Source organism: Ornithorhynchus anatinus, chromosome 4 (assembly GCF_004115215.2).
Source record: "Ornithorhynchus anatinus isolate Pmale09 chromosome 4, mOrnAna1.pri.v4, whole genome shotgun sequence".
Taxonomy (NCBI): domain Eukaryota; kingdom Metazoa; phylum Chordata; class Mammalia; order Monotremata; family Ornithorhynchidae; genus Ornithorhynchus; species Ornithorhynchus anatinus.
Genome location: NC_041731.1, coordinates 104,612,649 through 104,634,996, shown reverse-complemented (window position 1 = coordinate 104,634,996; position 22,348 = coordinate 104,612,649). Strand labels below are relative to the sequence as shown.

The 22,348-nt window shown below is 44.6% G+C and overlaps 1 protein-coding gene across 8 annotated transcripts in view; it reads right to left on the bottom strand.

The window, feature by feature from the left end:
* Positions 1 to 22,348, bottom strand: part of TTLL7 (tubulin tyrosine ligase like 7) — a 238,548-nt gene that overhangs the window by 83,782 nt on the left and 132,418 nt on the right. For all 8 annotated transcript variants that reach the window (XR_003758890.2, XM_029063251.2, XM_029063252.2 and 5 more), the window contains exons 10-13: positions 6,614 to 6,708; positions 4,519 to 4,666; positions 4,350 to 4,423; positions 1,775 to 1,910 (exon numbers count right to left, since the gene is read on the bottom strand). Coding sequence is in view for 7 of the 8 variants with exons in the window: in XM_029063251.2 (XP_028919084.1) it covers positions 1,775 to 1,910; positions 4,350 to 4,423; positions 4,519 to 4,666; positions 6,614 to 6,708 (453 nt within the window). In the remaining variant the exon portion in view is untranslated. The remainder of the gene's footprint in view (positions 1 to 1,774; positions 1,911 to 4,349; positions 4,424 to 4,518; positions 4,667 to 6,613; positions 6,709 to 22,348) is intronic.

The window sequence follows — 22,348 nt, the reverse complement described above, 5'->3', positions numbered from 1 at the left end:
CCCATTCTCCCTCTAAAATCCACTACTATGCTATTATCATTGACTACACTCTTTCAAGCAGTGTGGCTCAGTGGAAAGAGCAGGGGTTGGGAGTCAGAGGTCATGGGTTCGAATTCCAGCTCCGCCACTCGTCAGCTGTGTGACTGTGGGCAAGTCACTTCATTTCTCTGTGCCTCAGTTACCTCATCTGAAAAATGGGGATTAAGACTGTGAGATTCACGTGGGACAACCTGATTACCCTATATTTAACCCAGCAACTAGAACAGTCCTCTGCACATAGTCAGCGCTTAACAAATACCAACATTATTATTATTATGATGTCCCATTAGCAATTCAAACTCATCTTGTCCTAAAAAGAACACTTCATCTTCCCTCCTAAATCTTCTCCTCCACCTTTCCCATTACTGTAGCCAACACCACCATTCTCTCTCTAAAACCCACAACTATGTTAGTATCATTGACTAGACTCTTTCAACCTCCATATTAAATCTTTCTCCAAATCCTGTCAGTCCTACCTTCAAAACATCTTGAGAATCTGCCCCTCTTCTTGCATCCAGACTACCTCCATCCTGATCCATACATTTATCACATACCAATGTGACTACTGAACCAGTCTCTTCGTAGACCTTCCTGCTTTCAAACTCTCCTCTCTGCTGCCAATATTTCACTCAGCTGTTTGGATCATTTTTCTAAAACATGATTTCCTGAAAGCCTCCCCACTCCTCATCAACCTTCAAATCTCTCCACATCAAGCGGAAACTCCCGGCCAAATGTTGAAAGGTTTTCTCCCTGCTACCTATCCTCACTCTTCTATCATTACACCTCAGCTTCCACAGTTAGCTCCTCTCGAGTCATCCCACTCACGACGCCTCATTCTCATCTCTTTTACTGTCAGCCTCTCACTCAAGCCCTCCCTTATGCCTGAAACTCCCACCCAATTCACATCCGGCAGACTACTATTCTCCTCACCTTCGAGGATAATTTGAAGTTACATCTCCTCCAAGAAGCTTTCCGTGATTAAACTCTCACTTCTCCATTATCTAAGCGCTTGAGTACTCACCTCCCCCGACCCCCTTAGAACTCATGTACATAGCTTTACACTCAATTGTTTCCCCCTACCAATAATTTATTTTAATATCTGAATTCCCTACTAGATTATAAACACCTTGAGGGCAGGGATCATATCTCCTCACTCTAGGAAACTCTCCCACGTGTTTAGTACATTGTTTGTCGAGTGAGAACTCAATTATTACTGATAAATTCAAAATTACATGCAAAATCATTTAGGATTGAGGCTGCACTTCCCTTGAATCAGCTCCAGCTGCCCATTACAGTACTCTAAGCTCATTAGTACTCAGTACATTCTACTGAAACTCTTGAATGCCATAATGGGAGAGCTCCAGCACTCAAAGAGCTTGGGAATCAGAAAACGATCAAAATTGAAGGGAAATAAAATTCCAGTAACAATTAAAAAATTTGTTCTATTTTTGCTTTTCAATAATAGAGACTACAACAGTTCTAGCAATTTTGTGGAAATGCAAACTAAAACCCCCAATGGCTATTAATGTCATACGAGGCCATTCTCATGTGTTATATCATTAATTGTAAAAATCATATCAACCTGTTGAATCTAGTGCAAACTTGTGCAAAAATCCATTACATTTCACAAAATACATTTTAGAAACAAAATTGATTTTAACAGTCGAGGGCTTCTTCAGCTTCATGTTGTTTTCCACATGCATGCACATACCCACAAACAAAAATGTCCATTTACCTTCATTCTTTTCAAGGGATTATTCAACTCCCGTTGGAGTGAAGCTGCTCTTCCTGAAAGGAATGTCTGAAAGGCAGTGGTCAACAAGCTTTCATATTTTTCAAGTAGTGATTTATCATCAGGAGGATAAATTCTCCTACAATTGAAGTAAAGAGATCCATTGAAACAAATGAACTAGATAGCATTCCCAAATCTCCCTCTGTACATTGGAGTACATTGTACTGGAGTGCTGAAAAACATATTCAGAGATTTGCCAAAAACTGCAATTTGAGTAATGTGGAGTACATTTTCACTATCAACTTACCAAATGAAAGACAACTGGTTCTGAAACTTTCAGTGAAATCTCAAAGATCTTATTTTCTAATGACAGCTAATGCAAAACTCACAAAGTATCGGATCTAATTTTTTGGTTTAGAACAATGGGGCACCAAAAAATACTCTCTTTCATATCAAAATTTTCAGAGGTTGTGCTAAATTTTGAAATGTCTTTTCCCACTACCCTTTTAAACAATAAGGTATGCATTACTCCTAACTTAAAAACATCACAAAAGCAAAAGGAAAAAAAAGCACTCTCATCTCTTTTGAAACAGGAATATGTTTCACCAAAAACTGGGTCTGAATGGGCCTGACAAAAATGGCCGAAGAGCGAAACAAAATGTGGAACTGAGGTAATAACCTAACTTAGCACTTAACCTCCCCAAGTAGCAATTCTAGCGAGTTTCAACAGATTAACTATTTCCCTGAACCAAATTATAAGATTCATTAGTGTAAAATTTTTTGCATCTCTTGCTTGGTTTTCTCATCTCAGTGTGGCTGATTCTTGGCATTCTACTGCAAGCACAGCAATCTACTATTGCAAGCATAGCAATCTACTATTAAGAGAATACAATGGAGTTAGAAGACATGATTCCTGTCCTCAAGGAGTTTTAAATCTAGCAGGAGAGACAGACACACTAAAGGATGAAAATGTAAAAGGAAAGAATAATGAAGAATGAAGCAGCGTGGCTCAGTGGAAAGAGCCCGGGTTTAGGAGTCAGAGGTCATGGGTTCTAATCTTGGCTCCGTCACCTGTCAGCTGTGTGACTTTGGGCAAGTCACTTGACTTCTCGGTGCCTCAATTACCTCATCTGGAAAATGGGGATTATGACTGTGAGCCTCACGTGGGACAACCTGATTACCCTGTATCTACCCCAGTGCTTAGAACAGTGCTCGGCACATAATAAGCGCTTAACAAATACCAACATTATTATTAGTGGAAAGAACACAGGCCTGGGAGTCACAGAGGACCTGGGTTCTAATCCTAGGTCTGCAAATTTCCTCCTGGGTAACCTTAGGCAAAACACCTAACTTCTCTTTGCATCAGTTTCCTCAACTGTAAAATGGAAATTAAATACCTGATCTCCCTCCTAGTTAGCTCCATGTGGGACAGGGATTGTGTTTAACCAGATTAACTTGTATCTACTCCAGTGCTAAGAACAGTGCTTGATACTTAGAAGGACTTAGCAAATATCATTTTTAAAAAATATGAATGTGTGGATGAGTGCTTAAAGTGGAGAAGCGGGGTGGCTCAGTGGAAAGAGCCTGGGCTTGGGAGTCGGAGGTCATGGGTTAGAATCCTGGCTCTGCCACTCGGCAGCAGTGTGACTGTGGGCAAGTCACTTAACTTCTCTGTGCCTCAGTTACCTCATCTGTAAAATGGGGATTAACTGTGAGCCTCACGTGGGACAACCTGATTGCCCTGTATCTACTCCGGCGCTTAGAACAGTGGTCTGCACATAGTAAGCGCTTAATATATGCCAACATTAATTAAATAAATTGATATATACAGATATGCTATGGTTGTTAGTAAGTGGATAAGGGCCCTCTACTATCTAAACATTAACTTGTACATGCCATAAAAATATAGGTTGTAAGCTTCTTGAGAATAGGGATTGTGTATACCAACTCTACTAACTATACATAATAAGTGATCAATAAATAATACCGTGCACCCATTGCAACAATTTTGAGGTGGGAGTTGGGAGGATATGACCAGGCGTGGAGAAAAATTAATCAGACAGGGCATTCCAAGAGGTGGTGGGATTTCAGAAGCCTTTGAAGATGGGGAGAGTTATGGATTGGCAGATTTGAGATGGTAGAGAGTTCCAAGTAGGAGGAAAACCAAAATTTAGAAGTCATAGGGGGAGGGATGAGAAGGAGGCATGGTGAGAGGCTAATGTGAGGGGACAGAAGAGTGCAAGTGGGGATATAGTGGGAGAAAAGAGTGGATAAGTAAGAGTGAGATTGCCGATTGAGTCCCTTAAAGTCAGCAGCCAGGAATCACGTACTGATGCAGAGAGGAATGGGTAACCATCACAGGTTTTTGAGAAATGTGGAGTCATGTGCAGAAGGATGTTTTTGGAAAATAATACGTAGAACAGAGTGAAATATGGACTGTTGAAGAAATGAACTGGTGGCAAGGAGACAATTAGGAGGTTAATTCAGTAGTCTGGATAGGATACGTCAGCGGTTGTCTGTTGAATAGAAAACAATTGTCAAATCCCTCACCTCATGGAATGACTGAAAACATAATTACCTGTAATTTCCCATGTGTCGATTTTCATGCTCCTCCTTGGATATCTGCTTACGAACTTGGGCAAGTCTCTCTTTCTAGAAATCAAACATTTTTCAAGCATGAAAACCTGAGCGGATGCTGAGTAATGGTTTGAGTAAGGCAAAGTGAAGTAAGTTTTTAAATTTTCTACCAGTTCCTCTTTCCTCCTCTCCAGTGTGTGGCGTTGTTTCTCCCAGTCAGAAGAACCTGGGGAGAGCCTTTTCATTGAGCCTTGACCATAAAGCCTCTTTTGAGCTTCAGCTTTTTGTTTAGCCAAATTTCTCCTTTTATCACTGGTCCTAGGATAACACCAAAGACAGATAGAGATGAAAAGCATTCAAAGGGCTACTGGAGTATGAACCAATCTTACCTCAGCATGTAGAAGCCACAAGAGACAGAAGAGACGTAGAAAGATTTAATTCTTTAATGTCAGTACCTATATCAGTTATGCCCTTGTACACCATTTAAGTATCCATTAAGGAAGCCTGTATGAGCCAAAATAATCAAGGTATTTATTGAGCATTTATCGTGGGCACAGCACTTGGACCATTCACGGTTATTTGTCAAGCATTTATTTGCCAGACATTGTACTAAGGCTAGAATACATATCAAATAATTAGGTCAGACAAAGTTCTCTCCTACATGGGGCTCACAATCTAAATGAGAGGGAGAACAGAACAGGTACTGAATCCTCTTTTTCAAGCCACTTTCAAGTCACTTTTAATGAGTCTACGGCCTGCCTGGAAGATGACAGGTGGCACCATATCATTTTTGGGGAAACCACGTGACCTACTGGAAAGAGCACAGGCCTGGTAGTCAGAGGTCCTGGGTTCCAATCCCAGGTCTGCCAGTTGACCACTGTGTGATCTTGGGTAAGTCACTTTACTTCTCTGTGCCTCAGTTTCCTCATCTGTAAAATGAGGATTCGATGTCTGTTCTCCCTCCTATTTAGCTTCTAAGTCCCAGGTGGGACAGGGCCTGGGTCTGACCTGATTAACTTGTATCTACCCAAGTGCTTAGAACAGTCCTTGACAGATGCGAAGCACTTAAAAATACCACAGTCATAATTTACGATAGTAAAAATCCCCATTATCTGGATGAGGAAATGTAAGTACAGAGCAGTGAAGTGAGTTGCCTAAGGTCATACAGCAGGCAAAAGGCAGAGCCAGGAATAAAATCCAGATCCTCTGTCTCCCAGGCCCATTCTCTTTCCACTAGAACATACTGCTTCTCATAAGACATGTATTTTTAAGTAACATAGTCATTCTACTTTTAACTCAGTTTCGCTAAGTACTTTTCTTCGATCTTCAACCCTGACCTAAATTCACACCGTTTGATCTTCAACCCTGACCTAAATTCACTCTGACTGTCTTTTTCAACTCCCTTCTGCCCTTCTTTGTTGCCCTGATTTGCTCTCTTTATTCTTCCCCTATCCCTGCCCCACAGCACTTAAGCACATGTATCTGTAATTCATTCATTTATATTAATGCCTCTCTCCCACTTTAGGCTGTAAACTCACTGTGGGCAGGGATAGTGTCCATTATATTATTACACTGTACTCACCCAAGTGCTTAGTACAGTGCTCTGCACACAGTAAGCACTCAATAAATACAACTGATTGACCATTCCCCTTCAGCCTTCCTGGATAGTGGCAGGTGGTCTACTATCATTTTCAAACTTAAACTGGCCTGATTTTTGCAAATCAGGCCTATTTTAATAATAATAATAATAATAATAATAATAATGATAATGGCATTTGTTAAGTGCTTACTATGTGCAAAGTACTATCTAAGCCCTGGGGAGAGTTCTGGCTGTCCCACGTGGGGCTCACAGTCTTAATCCCCATTTTACAGATGGGGTAACTGAGGCACAGAGAAGTTAAGTGACTTGCCCAAAGTCACAAAGCTGACAAGTGGCTGAGCCGGGATTTGAACACATGACATCTGACTCCCCAGCCTGTGCTCTTTCCACTGAGCCACACTGTATTTTGAAAGTGTATTTAGGACCACTCTAATGTTCACTGTCAAGCTAATGACTCAGAAGAATACCTCATTCTGAATGGAGGAAAGAAAACTGTGGAATTGGAATCCATAAGCAGGAAAGCATGGCAACCCACCTATAATATCAATGACCTGCTTCATCTAGCCTCACGTGTATACCATTGGCAGTGTCATCTTTGAACACAAAAGATTTAGCTATGTACATTTGAGGAAAAAGCTCAAAAGTTTCAAGGAATAAATAATTACCTGATGTTTAGCAACTTCAGTGCATTCATCAGTACTCCCCTTTTAACATCATAGTCGATTTTCTGATCAGTTCCAAAGCTTGGAGCTCGATTTATCTGAAAAAAATCAAAAAGTGCAAGAAGTGAATTCCAATGGAGCAATAAACCCTTATAAACTTCCTGAGGTGGAGTGACCCCTCCAGATTTTGGGGTCCCTAACGACCTGGGGGCAGAGGAGAAAACTGACCTGTGTTCAAGCCACACAGATAGAAGGCACCTAGAGTCAATGAAAGAGCAAGGGGAGGCACAGACCCTGGATCACAGACCCTGGGATGTACACAAGGGTGCTATTCACCTGGTTTCACACTGGACAATCTGGTTTTCAGCCAGTTTTCCGCCCGGCACTGGATTAATAAACCAATGGAATTTATTAAGGGCTTACTGTGTGCAGTGCACTGTACTAAGCACTTGGGAGAATACAGTGCAACAGAGTTGGTAAGCACTTCCCCTGCCCATGACAAGCTTATAGTCTCAGGTGTTTCTGTATCTATTACGTTATTTTTGTAATTCCAGCCTCCCTCCCTTCAGTTCCTGCCACCAGGTTCCATGGCCTAGAAGCTTTCTCCCACCATTCCTCTCCAAACTCCTTGAGCAAGCTGTCTACACCCACTGTCTCAAGTTCCTCTCCCTAAATTCTTTCCTCGACCCCATCCAACCTGGCTTCCGACCCCTTCACTCCACAGAAACCGCCCTCTCAAAGGTCACCAGTGATCTACCTCTTGCCAAATCCAGTGGCCTCTACTCCATCCTAATCCTCCTTGATAACTCTCCCTTCTCTCTTTCTACTGCCTCCCCGTACATTCCGCTCCTCTGCCGCCCACCTCCTCACCGTCCCCCCGTTCTCGCCTATCCCGCCGTCGACCCCCGGGCCACGGCCTCCCACGGTCCCGGAATGCCCTCCCTCCTCACCTCCGCCAAACTAATTCTCTTCCCCTCTTCGAAACCCTACTTAAAGCTCACCTCCTCCAAGAGGCCTTCCCAGACTGAGATCCCATTTTCCCTCTGCTCCCCCCCACCCCCCCTTCACCTCTCCTCAGCTAAGCCCTCTTTTTCCCGCTTTCCCTCTGCTCCTCCCCCTCTCCCTTCCCCTCAGCACTGTACTCGTCCGCTCAACTGGATACATATTCATTACCCTATTTATTTTGTTAATGAGATGTACATCACCTTGATTCTATTTATTTGCTATTGTTTTAATGAGATGTTCATCCCCTTGATTCTACTTATTGCTATTGTTTTTGTCTGTCTCCCCCAATTAGACCGTAAGCCCGTCAAAGGGCAGGGACTGCCTCTATCTGTTACCGATTTGTACATTCCAAGTGCTTGGTACAGTGCTCTGCACCTAGTAAGCGCTCAATAAATACTATTGAATGAATGAATGAATGAACTCGGCTGCCTTCAGCACTGTCGACCGCTCCCTTCTCCTAGAAACATTATCCAACTTCGGCTTCACTGACACTGTCCTCTCCTGGCTCTCCTCCTAACTCTCTGGCTGTTCATTTTTAGTCTCTTGTGGGCTTCTCCTCTGCCTCCCACCTTCTAACTTTGGGTGTCCCTCAAGGGTTAGTTCTGGGTTCAGGGTCCCCTTCTATTCTCCATCTACTCACACTCCCTTGAAGAACTCATTCGCTCACATAGTTTCAACTACCACCTCGATGAGGATGATTCCTAAATCTACATCTCCAACCTTGATTTCTCACCCTCTCTGCAGTCTTGCATTTCCCCCACCTTCAAGAAATCCCTACTTGGATGTCCTGTCATCACCTTAAATTTAATGTGTCCAAAACAGAACTCCTTATTTTTCCACCCAAACCCAGTCCTCTCCCTGACTTTCTCGACATGTAGACAGAACCACCATTCTTCCTTTCTCACAAGTCCATAGCCTTGGTGCTATACTTGACTCCTCTATCTCATTTAACCCACATATTCAATCTATCACTAAATCCTAACAGTTCAACTTCACAACATCACTAAAATCCACGCTTTCCTCTCCATCCAAACTGGTACCATGCTAATTCCAGCACTTATCCTATCCCACCGTGATTACTGTAATAGTAATTATGGTATTTGTTAAGCGCTTACTATGTGCAGAGCACTGTTCTAAGTGCTGGGGTGGATACAGGGTAATCATATTGTCCCACATAGGGCTCACATTTTTTTTTTAATCCCCATTTTTACAGATGAGGTAACTGAGGCACAGAGAAGTTAAGTGACTTGCCCAAGGTCACACAGAAGACAAGTGGCAGAGTCGGGATTAGATCCCACAAACCTCTGACTCCCAAGACCGTGCTTTTTCCGCTAAGCCAAGCTGCTTCTCTATCAGCCTCCTTACTGACCTTCCTGCCTCCTGCCTCCCCCTCCAGTCCATACTTCACTCTGCCGCCCGGATCGCTTTTCTACAGAAACGTTCAGCCCATGTTTCCCCACTCTTCAAAAACCGCCAAAACTATGAGCCCCACGAGGGACAACCTGATCACCCTGTATCTAGCCCGGTGCTTAGAACAGTGCTTGGCACATGATAAGTGCTTAGCAAATAGCATTTTTGAGAAGTAGCATGGCTCGGTGGAAGAAGCATGGGCTTAGGAGTTAGAGGCTGTGGGTTCTAACCCCGATTCTGCCACTTGTCAGTTGTGTGACTTTGGGCAAGCTACTTAACTTCTTAAATGTGCCTCAGTTACTTCATCTGTAAAATGAGGATTAAAGACTGTGAGCCTCACGTGGGACAACCTGATTACCTTGTATCTATCCTAGAGTTTAGAACAGTGCTGGGCACATAGTAAGCACTTAACAGATACCATCATCATCATCATCATCTCCACACCAAACAGAAATTCTTTCCCAGCAATTTTAAAGCACTCATTCACCTTTCCCCCTCCTACTGCACCTCACTACTCTGCCACTACAACCCAGCCTGTGCTTTTCCTCCTTTAATGCCAACCTAATCATCGTACCTCAATCTCATCTATCTCACAGCTGACCTCTTGCCCAGGTCCTGCTTCTGGTTTGGAGCATCCTCCCTCTCCATATTCCAGACAACTAATCTCCCCACCTTGAAAGCTTTATTGAAGGCACATTTCCCTCAAGAGGCCTTACCCAACTAAGCCCTCATTTCCTCTTTTCCCACCCACTTCTTCATCCCGCTGCCTTGTTCCCTTTATTCATCCCCCAGCCCCAAAGCACTTTTGTACATATCGGTAATTTATTGATTTATCTTAACGTTTGTCTCCTGCTTTAAACTGTAAGCTCGTTGTGGCCAGAGAATTTGTCTATAATATTGTTGTGCTGTACTCTCCCAAACAGTACAGTGTTCTGCACACAGTAAGTGCTCAATAAATATGATTGATTGAATGATAGAAGCAATTCTCTTGTTATAGAGTCCTAGAAGGACTGCCTGATATCTCTGGAGGAAAGGGAGGCAGGGGGTCTTCCCCAAGGATCCAATCTTGGTGCTTCAGTTTTCCATGAAAAAGTCCATATAACATCATTACATTATGCTGTGTAACCTGCAAAATATACACAGCATAAGCAAGACATCTTTCTTCTGTCAGCCAAGGAGGGCCCGGCCTTGAGTAAGGCCTTAGTGGCCATTTTAGGGGTTAAGGAGATGGCTATAGTAGATGGAACCTACATGAGCCAAACTTTTAAGCAATTTTTTGGTGATCTGATCAAACTAGATAAAAATGTTCTAGAAATACTATGAGTAAGAGTATTTGTTGAGCACTTACTGTGTGCAGAGTACTGCTGTAAGCTCTGGAACAGAAAATTTAATAATGAAATGGGGGCGAGGGGAGAAATGACAGATACATAGGGAGAGATGTAGTTAAAACAAAGATCAGTAGGGTACTGGGGCAAGAGGAACAGAATTTCAGTCTCCCGAAGGCTGTAAATTGAAGAACTGGCTCCCACCTTCCCTTTTGATCATGATGTGGACTCCAGTTTGTTTTAAGCAACTGAAAATATTAGTATTCAGCTGGACTCAATGTGTCATTTTCATCTTAATATTATGTGAAAATTTAACACTGACATGATCCATTATGCCAACAAAATACTTAAAAATAGAATTCGTCTTCAGTCTCAAAAAGAGAGATGACTATTATTAGAAATGTCATTAGAGTGGGTGAGAGAGGTGCCAACTTTGCATTTTAAACACAGGGGTGAAAAGGAGGCAGAGTTTTTAGCGTGGATGAAGACGGGGGGAGTGAGGCTTCAGAGAAGTAATAGGGCAGGAAACCGCCATCTGGGGTCTTTTCAACCCTGACTGGGCACCCTCAGATCCAAACAGTTATGGGGACCATCACCCCCTCATCCTTTCGAGAAGGGCTCTGAGCTTGGTGGGGAGTTAAGTTTGACCTGATGGGCTAAAAATTGTCCAACACTTAGACAAAACATTCTAGATGAGCCAAGCCGAAAGGTTTCTTCAGTGGCAGGTTTGGGGGCCTAAATTACAGGATAACTGTTCTAACTCCTCCATTCATTTAGGAGATTTAATTATCACACTGTTCAAAAACCTCTTTGGCTACCTGCTCAGGGGTCTCTTCTAGTGCTTACTGACTGTTTAATCTCAGTCCACTTGTGTGACAAGCACTGTACTAAGCACTGGTGTAAATATAAATTAATCAGGTTGGACTAAATACATGGGGATCACAGTCTTAATTCCTCTTTTTACAGATGCAGTCGCTGAGGCTCAGAGAAGTCTAGTGATTTGCCCATGGGCACATTCCAAACAATGGAAGAGTCAGGATTAGAACCCAGGTCTTTTGGATTCCTGGCCCATGCTCTATTCACTATGCCGCATTGCTTCTCATTATCAAACAATAGTCACCAAACAATTTCAGTTATAGCCCTTGGGTCTATGAATCACAGCATGGACATATTAGACTTTTAAAATGACTATCCTCAAATATTTATCAGACCCACAAGATTTTTTTTTTAACTTTCAGTAATATTTTCATTACCTTTCCAAAACCTCATCATCATCAGTCATGGTGCATCAGAATATAAAGAACTGTCCCTGAGGAAGTACAGACTGGGGCTGTGAACCCCCATGTGGGACAGGGACTGTGGCTGACCTGATTAACTTATATCTACGCCAAGGCTTAGAACACAGACTAAGCATTTAACAGACACCATAATAATTATAATTAAGAATAGGGGTCATATTTTCAGCTTTGGTTAAAATTCTTACCATCCGCCATCCAACTTTTAGGTCTAGCTATATGCTTTCAGGTTCTGGATTTTCAGGTTGGTCTGGATCCTGTTGGCTTTATTAACATTTCAGTGGGTTTACGGAAACGCAAAGGAAACTGAGAGCTTAATAAGAAGTATTGTGAAAACAGAACAGTTTCTACTTGCCTAGTTGTATCATTTGGAACGAGATCTAGCTACCAGTGTCAATTCACTATTGCCTTCCATTTGTGCCAAGTCAGGCCTAGCGGAAAGAGCCGGGACTAGGAGTAATAATAATAATAATAATAATAATAATAATAACGAGAAGCAGCGTGGCTCAGTGGAAAGAGCACGGGCTTTGGAGTCAGAGGTCATGGGTTCGAATCCCAGCTCGGCCACTTGTCAGCTGTGTGTGACTTTGGGCAAGTCACTTAACTTCTCGGTGCCTCAGTTACCTCATCTGCAAAATGGGGATTAAGACTGTGAGCCCCACATGGGACAACCTGATTCCCCTGTGTCTACCTCAGTGCTTAGAACAGTGCTCGGTAGATAGTAAGCACTTAACAAATACCAACATTATTATCAATAATAATGATGATGATGATAATAATGATAATAATGATAATGATGATGGCATTTGTTAGGTGCTTACTTTGTGCCCAGCACCGTTCTAAATGCTGGGATAGATACAAGGTAATCAGGTTGTCCCACGTGAGGCTCACAGTCTTAATCCCCATTTTTCAGATGAGGTAACTGAGGCCCAGAGAAGTTCAGTGGCTTGCCCAAAGTCACACAGCAGACAAGTGATGGAGCTGGGATTGGAACCCACATCCTCTGACTCCCAAGCCCGGGGTCTTTCCACTGAGCCATGCTGTCAAGAGAGTGGGGTTCAACTATGAGCCCCACGTGGGACAACCTGATTACCTTGTATCTACCCTAGTGCTTAGAACAGTGCTTGGCACATAGTAAGCACTTAACAAATGGCATCATTGTTATTATTACTATTCCCAGCTCTACTACTTGCCTGGGCAAGTTATTTAACTTCACTATCAATCAATCAGTGGTATTTCTTGAGTGCTTACTATGAGCAGATCACTGTACTGAGCACTTGGAAGAGTACAACAGAATTAGCAGACACATTCCCTGCCCATAACGAATTTACAGTCTTCAGGGGGAGACCTGCCCATTTCCTCATTATTTACATGGGGATAAGATACCTGCTCTCCCTCTTACATTATAAGCCTGGGATGGGACGGGGATGATGTCCTTTTCGATTATCTTGCATTAAGTATCGTAGTAAGCATTTAATAGACACAAACATTATTTTTTTATTATTACTATGTGCAAATGCTGAAGTAGGATAAGAGATTATCAGATTGGACACGGTCCCTGTCTCACAAGGGTCTCAGCATCATGTCTTTCTTAAGGTCTGCAATAGGGTGGGGTGCTATTTGCAGAAGAGGCTTTTGGCTGGGTAATAAATGTGCCTGGGGGGGTCTTATCAGTTCTATTCGACCCTAATAGAAGAGGTGGAATTACCACCCACCATGGTAGTGCCATCCTCTGTCAGTCATATGACACAATCTGATGCCAGATTGCACCTCTCCTCCCACCCCCGCCCCGCCCCCCGCAGATGTCTATGCAGTGGCGATGATGATGATGGTATTTGTTAAGAGCTTACAAACACTGTTCTAAGCACCAGGGTAGATACAAGCTAATCAGGTTGGACACAGTCCCTGTCACACAGTTTTCATCCCCATTTTACAGGGGAGGGAGCTGAGGCACAGAGAATCAAAGTGACTTGCCCAAGATCACACAACAGACAAGTGGCGGGGCCGGGATTAAAACCCTGGTCCTTCTGACTCCCAGGCCCGTGTTCTATCCACTAAGATAGAGTTATGGGTGTGGCCCCTCTAGGCCAGGCAGTGGCTGTAGAAATAAAGGTCATTTCTTCCCCCAGGGGATTTATTTTTTGTCATTTTTAAAAAATAAAAGGGAAACGAACACCAGGTCTTTTTATCACCTCCACCCGCCCCCAGGAGCCAGGGCCAGAGGGCTTGGAGTTTGATGAGGATCTGGAGGTGCTATCATGCTTTTTCTGCTCCTTCCGCCATTCTGCAGCTGGCTGACCAGTCGGGAGACGGATCATGGGCCGCATGAACCTTCCTGAGGAGGTAGGGTCGAGCCACTTCTGTTTGTGCCACTTTCCTGTCTTGAGGGGAGGGAAAGGGGCTTCCCAGCTCTGAGTTGATGAGGGAGGAAATGGACCTCGGTCTCTCCTCCCCCTGCCAGATCAGCCTCTCTGTCTCCTGGTCCAGCGATGGAAACCACACACATGCTTCCCCCTTCACCCGCACAGCTCCTTTGCCTCTTCTCTTTCCCCTGAAGGGAGGCAGCCCCGGGGGAGGCGGGGGATAAGGAGGGAAAGATGGGGCAGAAGGGCTTCGGGTTCGGAAGAAACCGTGTGAGTGTCGCCGGTGGGCAGACCGCTTCCTATACACCCAGTCTCTTCCTGAGCAGCACACCCGTGGTCAGCCTAGGTCTCTTCCTCCCACACAGCTTCACGGAAAGCCCTACTTCCCTCGCCCCACCCCCTGGTCATTAGATGAGGTGATGCCATAATTTCAACTACGAATGTGACCAATCAGTAGCCACTATAAGTTGCTTCTCTGTCAGATCATCTTGAAGGATTCTGCCTGATTAATGGGTTAGTACAAGACACACCAATCAGTGGTGGATACTTTCTTAAAGATATGGCTGAGCAACTGTACCTTGATTTTGTCTATCTTGCCATCGACTTCTTACCCACATGCTGCCTCCGGCCTGGAACACCCTCCCTCTTCATAGCTGATGGACAATCACTTTCCCCACCAGGCCTTCCCTGACTAAGCCCTCCTTTCCTCTTGTCCCACTACCTTCTGGTTTGCCCTGATTGGCTCCCTTCATTCATCCTCCCTACCAGCCCCAAAGCTCTTCTGTACATACCTATAATTTATTTAATGTCTAATATGAATATATATTAATTTATTTATGTATTAATCATTTATTAATGCCTGCCTCCCCATCTAGACTGTAAGCTCGTTGGGCAGGGAATGTGTCTGCTATTTTCTTCTCTCCCAAGAATTTAGTATCGTGCTCTGCACAGTAAGCGCTCAGTAGATACGATTAGAAACAAAACTACATATACAACACATACCATAACAACGGAAGTCACAACTTATATGATCTGACAGAAAGAAGCTGTGGATGAAATTAATTAAATGAGTGAATCTGGACCCTGCAAGTTAGCCAATAGGTTGCGGTTGTCAAAGGAAAACCCAAGCTATTCTATAGTTCTGTGGATCTTCAAAGTTTCAGTGACACTCCTGGGAGGCATGAAGCTACTGGGGAAGGAGGAGCGTCTCTTATTGGTATGCAAGAGCTGGAAAGTACAATTCGGCACAGATAGAGAAAATCCCTGCCCAACAATGGGCTCACAGTCTAGAGGGGGCAAGAGAAGGGACAAAGTCGGAAAGCTGGACAATGCAATCGGGTTTTCAAGCGTTCTGAGATGTCGCTATTCGCCTCTCCCCCACAACAGGTATGTACATATTTTTATATTCTGATGTTTTCCCTGTCTGTAATTTATTTTAAAGTCTGACTCCCCCTCTAGACTGTAAGCTCCCTGTGGGAAGGGATCAGGTCTACCAACTAACTTTATTGTACTGTACTCTCCTAAGTGCTTAGTACAGTGCTCGGCACACATTAATCCAATGATCGGTAGTGATGCAGAGTCAGGCCAGGAGTAATCAATCAATCCATGGTAGTTATTGGATTCTTATTTTGTGCAGAAACTATGCTTAGCGCTTGTGAGATTACCATTGTGGTAGACATGATCCCTGTTCCAGGAATTAATATTCTAACAGGGGTAAATAATCAGATTGGTCAGTTCCTGTCCCTCATGGAGTTCAGAATCTAAGAGGGAGGGAGAACAGATATCGAATCTCCATTTTAGAGAGGAGGAATCTGAAGCACAGACTTGTCCAAGGTCGTTCAGAAGGTAAGCGGTGGAGTCAGGATTAAAACTCAGGTCCTCTGACTTCCAGTTGCGTGGGGGCAGTTCAGCAGAAAGGCAGTCCCCTGGCAGGATCATCATCAAGAGATGGAATGACTCCAATACATACGCTAACCTGCACTTTAGGTAAAAAATGTTGGTCTTTGTTAAGCGCTTACTATGTGCAGAGCACTGTTCTAAGCGCTGGGGTAGATACACGGTAATCAGGTTGTCCCACATGAGGCTCACAGTCTTCATCCCCATTTTACAGATGAGGGAATTGAGGCCCAGAGAAGTGAAGTGACTTGCCCACAGTCACACAGCTGACAAGTGGCGGAGCCAAATTCGAACCCATGACCTCTGACTCCCAAGCCCAGGCTCTTTCCACTGAGCCACGCTGCTTCCCTAGGTGAACAGGAAATCATTGTCTTTTTCAATGTGTGTCTTCAGCTTCTTCTTACCTCAGTGGCCTTCAGGATTAATGGGGGGAGTGGGAAAGACAGAAGGAAGAACTTCAATTCCCACAAAGGTATTTGGCAAGTGTAACACACCGTTGCTTGGATCTAACTCTTTCCCGGATCTGTCATGGGACAGATCACAAAACTGCAACAGCAGGGGGGTTAAATCATAAGGCTACACTGTAATTACAGGATTTGTTGTTCTTTGGCTCCCTTTGTCTAGTAGGACAAATTCTTATTTTGTAAATGAATGGAATAGAGAATCTGGCACTCTTCTTAACTGGCTGCTATGGACCTGCCTGTGCCAGTAATTCTATTTCTAGGACATCCAGCCCAGTCACACATATTTGCCAGCCTACCACACCCAGCTCAGGCACCTATTCAGTGAACCCAATCGCACACATTTGTCTGTCTTCCCCACTAGAATGTAAGCTCTTGAGGGAAGGGGTCATGCCTACCAACTGCACTGAACTGTAGACTGATCCTATAGTGCTTAGTACTCCTGCAAACTAGTCCTCTACGGTCCTTTAGACTGTAAGCCCGCCGTGGGCAGGGATTGTGTCCGTTACATTGTATTCTCCCAGGTGCTTAGTATAGTGTTCTGAACACAGTAAGCACTCGACGTATATGACTGACTGACTTAGTATAGTGTTCTTCACAGAATAAGTTCTCAGTAAATAATAATGTTGGTATTTGTTAAGCGCTTACTATGTGCCGAGCACTGTTCGAAGCGCTGGGGGAGATACAGGGAAGCAGGTTGTCCCACGTGAGGCTCACAGACTTAATCCCCATTTTATAGATGAGGAAACTGAGGCACCGAGAAGTGAAGTGATTTGCCCAAAGTCCCACAGTTGACAAGCGGCGGAGTCTGTAATTTATATTAAAGTCTGACTCTCCCTCTAGACTGTTAGCTCCCTGTGGGAAGGGATCAGGACTACCAACTAACTTTATTGTACTGTACTCTCCTAAGTGCTTAGTACAGTGCTCGGTACACAGTAATCCAGTGATCAGTAACGTTGGTATTTGTTAAGTGCTCACTATGTGCAGAGCACTGTTCTAGGTGCTGGGGTAGATACAGGGTAATCAGGTTGTCCCACGTGAGGCTCACAGTCTTAATCCCCATTTTACAGATGAGGTAACTGAGGCACAGAGAAGTTAAGTGACTTGCCCACAGTGACACAGCTGACAAGTGGCAGAGCCGGGATTTGAACCCTTGACCTCTGACTCCCAAGCCCACGCTCTTTCCACTGAGCCACGCTGCAGCAATCAATCAATCCATGGTAGTTAGTGGATACTTATTTTGTGCAGAACACTATGCTTACCACTTGTGAGATTACAGTTGTGGTAGACATGATGCTCTTTCCACTGAGCCACACCGCTCTATACCACTGACCAATCCATTGATCTCCCTGCGTGATTTTTATTTCACCAGTAGGCCCTCAAAATTGGAGGCCAAGGTCAGCCGAACATTGAACTAACCCCTAAAACAATTCTGAGTTGTGGTAATTAGGTGACCTGATTAACATAACCTAGGGGAAAAGACAGGATTTATTCCGGAAGAAGCCATCGTCTGCAAATGCCGTCACCAGAAAAGGGCTAAAACTAGCTAAAGATTCCAGCAACCAGCGACCTAAATAGCAGGTTTAGATATACGCTTCACACACTGGGTGCTAGTGAGCTTTCGTAATGAACAGCATGGTGTATTTTTCATTACACGTTAGATAATTAATATTCTCTCCCTAAAGGTTGTTCCATTTCGAGGTGGGCATGAACAACTTTACTGCACTAGGTGGCGCCAAGTAATTTCTCTGAAACTACTGTGGCTGCTGGAAAAAGCAACAAAAAAGCAAATGGTTTTAAGCAATGCAGAGATTCTGGGTGTGGAAGAGCTGGTTAAACAACCCATTTTCAGGCCTAACACAAGGGAGAACCACTTAGTCTGGTTAACTGACGTTGGGAGATAAATCCCCTGACTAGTCTCTACCAACTGTGTTGTAGTACATTAATAATAATAATAATGTTGGCATTGTTAAGCGCTTCCTATGCGCAGAGCACTGTTCTAAGCGCTGGGGTAGATACAGGGTCAGCAGGTTGTCCCACGTGAGGCTCACAGTTAATCCCCATTTTCCAGATGAGGTAACTGAGGCACAGAGAAGTTAAGTGACAGCTGACAAGTGGCAGAGCCGGAATTCGAACCCATGATCTCTGACTCCCAAGCCCGGGCTCTTTGCACTGAGCCACGCTGCTTCTCTAATTGTCCCAAGGTTTTAGGACAATGCTTTGCAGGCAGTAAGCACTCAAAAGTACCATCGATAATAATAATAACGCTGATGGCATTTGTTAAGCACTTACTATGTGCCGAGGCTCTCGTCAACCAAGAAAGAATTGAGAGGGTTGGGAATTGGCCTATCTGAATTCTGAACTATAAAGATATGTTCAAGTTTTTGATGATTTAAAAATATAAAAAGAAGCCATATTGGATTTTCTCTCTCTTCCTGACAAAGTGTATTTCTCAGGGTGCTTCTACTGTTCTAATTTGAATTAAAAGGAGAGAGAAGCAAAACTCTGCTACATCCAAAACATTTCCCATTAGGACAGAAAATTTCCTGCAGAAAACCTGACATAGATTTCCTCCCTTACTGAATCTTTTCAGCAGTTTCTCATTTGTATGTGATATATTTGTAGTGTGGCTGCATTAAGTTCTTTCGCAAAAACACGCTGGTTAAGGGCATTAAGGATGCAGTGAGGCAAGTGAAATGGTCACTGGAACTCCCCCATGATTATGTAAAATGCCAATTCATTCATTCAATCACATTTATTGATCTCTTACTGTATGCAGAGCACTGCATTAACACTTGGGAGAATACTATTTAACAATAAACAGATAAATTCCCTGCCCACGACAAACTTACAGTCTAGAGGAGGAGACAGAAATTAATATATATAAATCACAGCTATGTACATAAGTGCTGTGGGACTGGGAGAGTTGAATAAAGGAAGCAAGTAAGATGATGAAGAAGGGAATGGGAGATGAGGAAAGGAGGGCTTAGTCAGGGAAGGCTTCTTGAAGGAGCCCTAAATAAATCTTTAAACGGTGCGGGGAAGACTGAGCTCCCCCGTTTCCCTCTGCTCGCCCCTTACCCCCCCTTCACCTCCCCTCAGCTAAGTCCTCTTTTCCCCCCTGTCCCTCTGCTCCTCTCCCTCTCCTTTCCTCTCCCCTCAGCACTGTGCTCGTCCTCTCAACTGTATATATTTTCATTACCCTATTCATTTTGTTAATGAGATGTGCATCACCTCGATTCTATTTATTTACTATTGTTTTAATGAGATGTTCATCCCCTTGATTCTATTTATTGCCACTGTTTTTGTCCGTCCGTCTCCCCCGATTAGACTGTAAGCCCGTCAATGGGCAGGGACTGTCTCTGTTACCAATTTGTACATTCCAAGCGCTTAGTACAGTGCTCTGCACATAGTAAGCACTCAATAAATACTATTGAATGAATGAATGAGAGTACTTCTCTGACAGATTTGAGAAGGGAGGGTTTTCCAAGCCAGAGGCAGGGTATGAGCTAGGGGTTGGCCATGAGATAGCGGACATTTATAATTCTTGCCAGTCAATTTCACCTTTGAGGTAGAGAGAGAAGGTCAGCACTAGAGGAGCAAAGTGTGGAGGCTGGGTTGTAGGAGAGTAGCGAGGTGAGGTAGGAGGCAGCAAGGTGGTAGAGTGCTTTGAAGCCAATATTGAGAAGTTTCTGTTTGATGAGGACGTGGGTGAGTAATCACTGGAGTTTTTTGAGGAGTGGAGTGACGCGGCCTGAACGTTTTTGTAGAAAAATGATCCAGGCAGCTGTGTGAAATATGGACTGGATTGGGGACAGACAGGAGAGTGGTAGCAGTGGACGGGGAGGAAAGGGTGGATTTTAGTGATGTTGTGAAGGTGGGGCTGACAGGATTTAGTGAGGGACTGAATGGGTGGATTGAATGAGAGAGAGGAGTCAAGGAGAATGCCAAGGTCACATTGTTGTGAGACAGGAAGGATGGTGGGGCTCTCGCAGTGATGGGAAAGTCAGGGGGAGGGCAGGATTTGGGTCAGAAGATGAGTTCTATTTGGGCCATGTTAAGCTTGAGGTGATGGGAGGACATCCGAGTAGTGATGTCTTGAAGGCAAGAGGAAATGAGAGACTGCAGAGAGAAGGAGAGAGGAAGGGAGAGAGGGAGAGAGATCAGGGCTGCAGATATAGGTTTAGGAATCATCTGCAATTAGGTGGTAGTTGAAGCCATGTGAGTGAATGATTTCTCAAAGGAGAACTCACGCGCTCCAAGGAGAACACATGGAGAAGAGCAGGGGACCCTGTAACAAGCCTTGAGGGACCCCACAGATAGGGGGTGGGAGGCAGAGGAGGAGCCCGCGAAACAGACTAAGAACAAACAGCCAGAGAGATAGAAGGAGAGTCAGGAAGAGGACAGTGTCAGTGAAGCCGAAGTTGGACAACGTTTTCAGAAGGGGGTGGTCGACAGTGTTGAAGGCAGCTGGTTTACTGACAGGAAATGAAGAATCTTAAGTCCACGTATCCACGACTCAAACATTATGTACGACTCCATCTTTCTTTTCCCTAGGAGGGTTAAAATTTCTTTCATTCTCGATATTTGAATTCCCAAATTTAGGATGTTATTTAACGAATTGCAGCTTAATAAATTTAGCACGTTATTCTCTTCTCAGGTGGCACCTGGAGTGTTTCTAGTACTCTACCAGTCTTGGCTATGGGAAAGTAAGTCAGGCAGAGGCATACCCATTCCATTCCTAGCTTGGGCAGTGGCTAGCAAGTGGAAGGCAACCTGCTACAGGTCAAAACTCACCCGTGCTGGGCAGCAGCGGCATGGGAGAGAGTCGAGGGCGGAGACTCGAGTTTACTGTGCAGAAGGCGGCTGTGGTAAACCACCTCTGTATTTTTTACCAAGAAAACTCTATAGATCCACTACCAGAACGATTGCAGGTGGAGAGCGGGGCGTTCTGGGAGAGATGTGTCCGTGGTGTCACTTTGGGTCAGAAGTGACTCAACGGCATAAGACAAGACAAGCACGTCGTTATCAATTTCTTAGGTGAGAGAATTTCACCACCCCCTTAGGCCTCTCTTCATAAGAGACTTGAGCCTCCACCCAGAAAAGTAGGATAATGATTAATACTGGGAATCCTCATCAGACAATTGTGAAAACTGAGCTCCTGATCTTCCCTCCCAAGCCCTGTCCTCTTCCTGACTTCCCTGTCACTGTGGACGGCACGACAATCCTTCCCGTCTCACAGGCCCGCAACCTTGGTGTCATCCTTGACTCGGCTCTCTCAGTCACCCCACACATCCAATCCGTCACCAACGCCCACCGGTCTCACCTTCACGGTATCGCCAAGATCCGCCCTTTCCTCTCCATCCAAACGGCTATCCTACTGGTACAGGCTCTCATAAAATCCCGGCTAGATTATTGTGTCAGCCTTCTCTCTGATCTCCCTTCCTCCTGTTTCTCCCCACTCCAGTCTATTCTTCATTCTGCTGCCCGGATCATCCTCCTACAGAAACGCTCTGGGCACATCACTCCCCTCCTTAAAAACCTCCAGTGGTTGCCTATCAAGCTCCACACAAAACAAAAACTTTTCACTCTGGGCTTCAAGGCTCTCCATCACCTTGCCCCCTCCTACCTCACCTCCCTTCTCTCTTTCTACTGCCCAACCCGCACGCTCCGCTCCTCTGCCGCCCGCCTCCTCACCGTCCCCCGTTCTCGCCTATCCCATGGACCCCTGGGCCACGTCCTTCCACCGTCCCGGAATGCCCTCCCTCCTCACCTTAGCCAAACTAACTCTCTTCCCCTCTTCAAAGCCCTACTGAGAGCTCACCTCCTCCAAGAGGCCTTCCCAGACTGAGCTTCCCTTTTTCCCTCTGCTCCCTCTCTGCAACCCCCCCCCAGCTAAGCCCCCTTTCCCTCCTTTCCCTCTGCTCCTCCCCCTCTCCCTTCCCCTCTCCTCAGCACTGTGCTCATTTGTATAGATTTTATT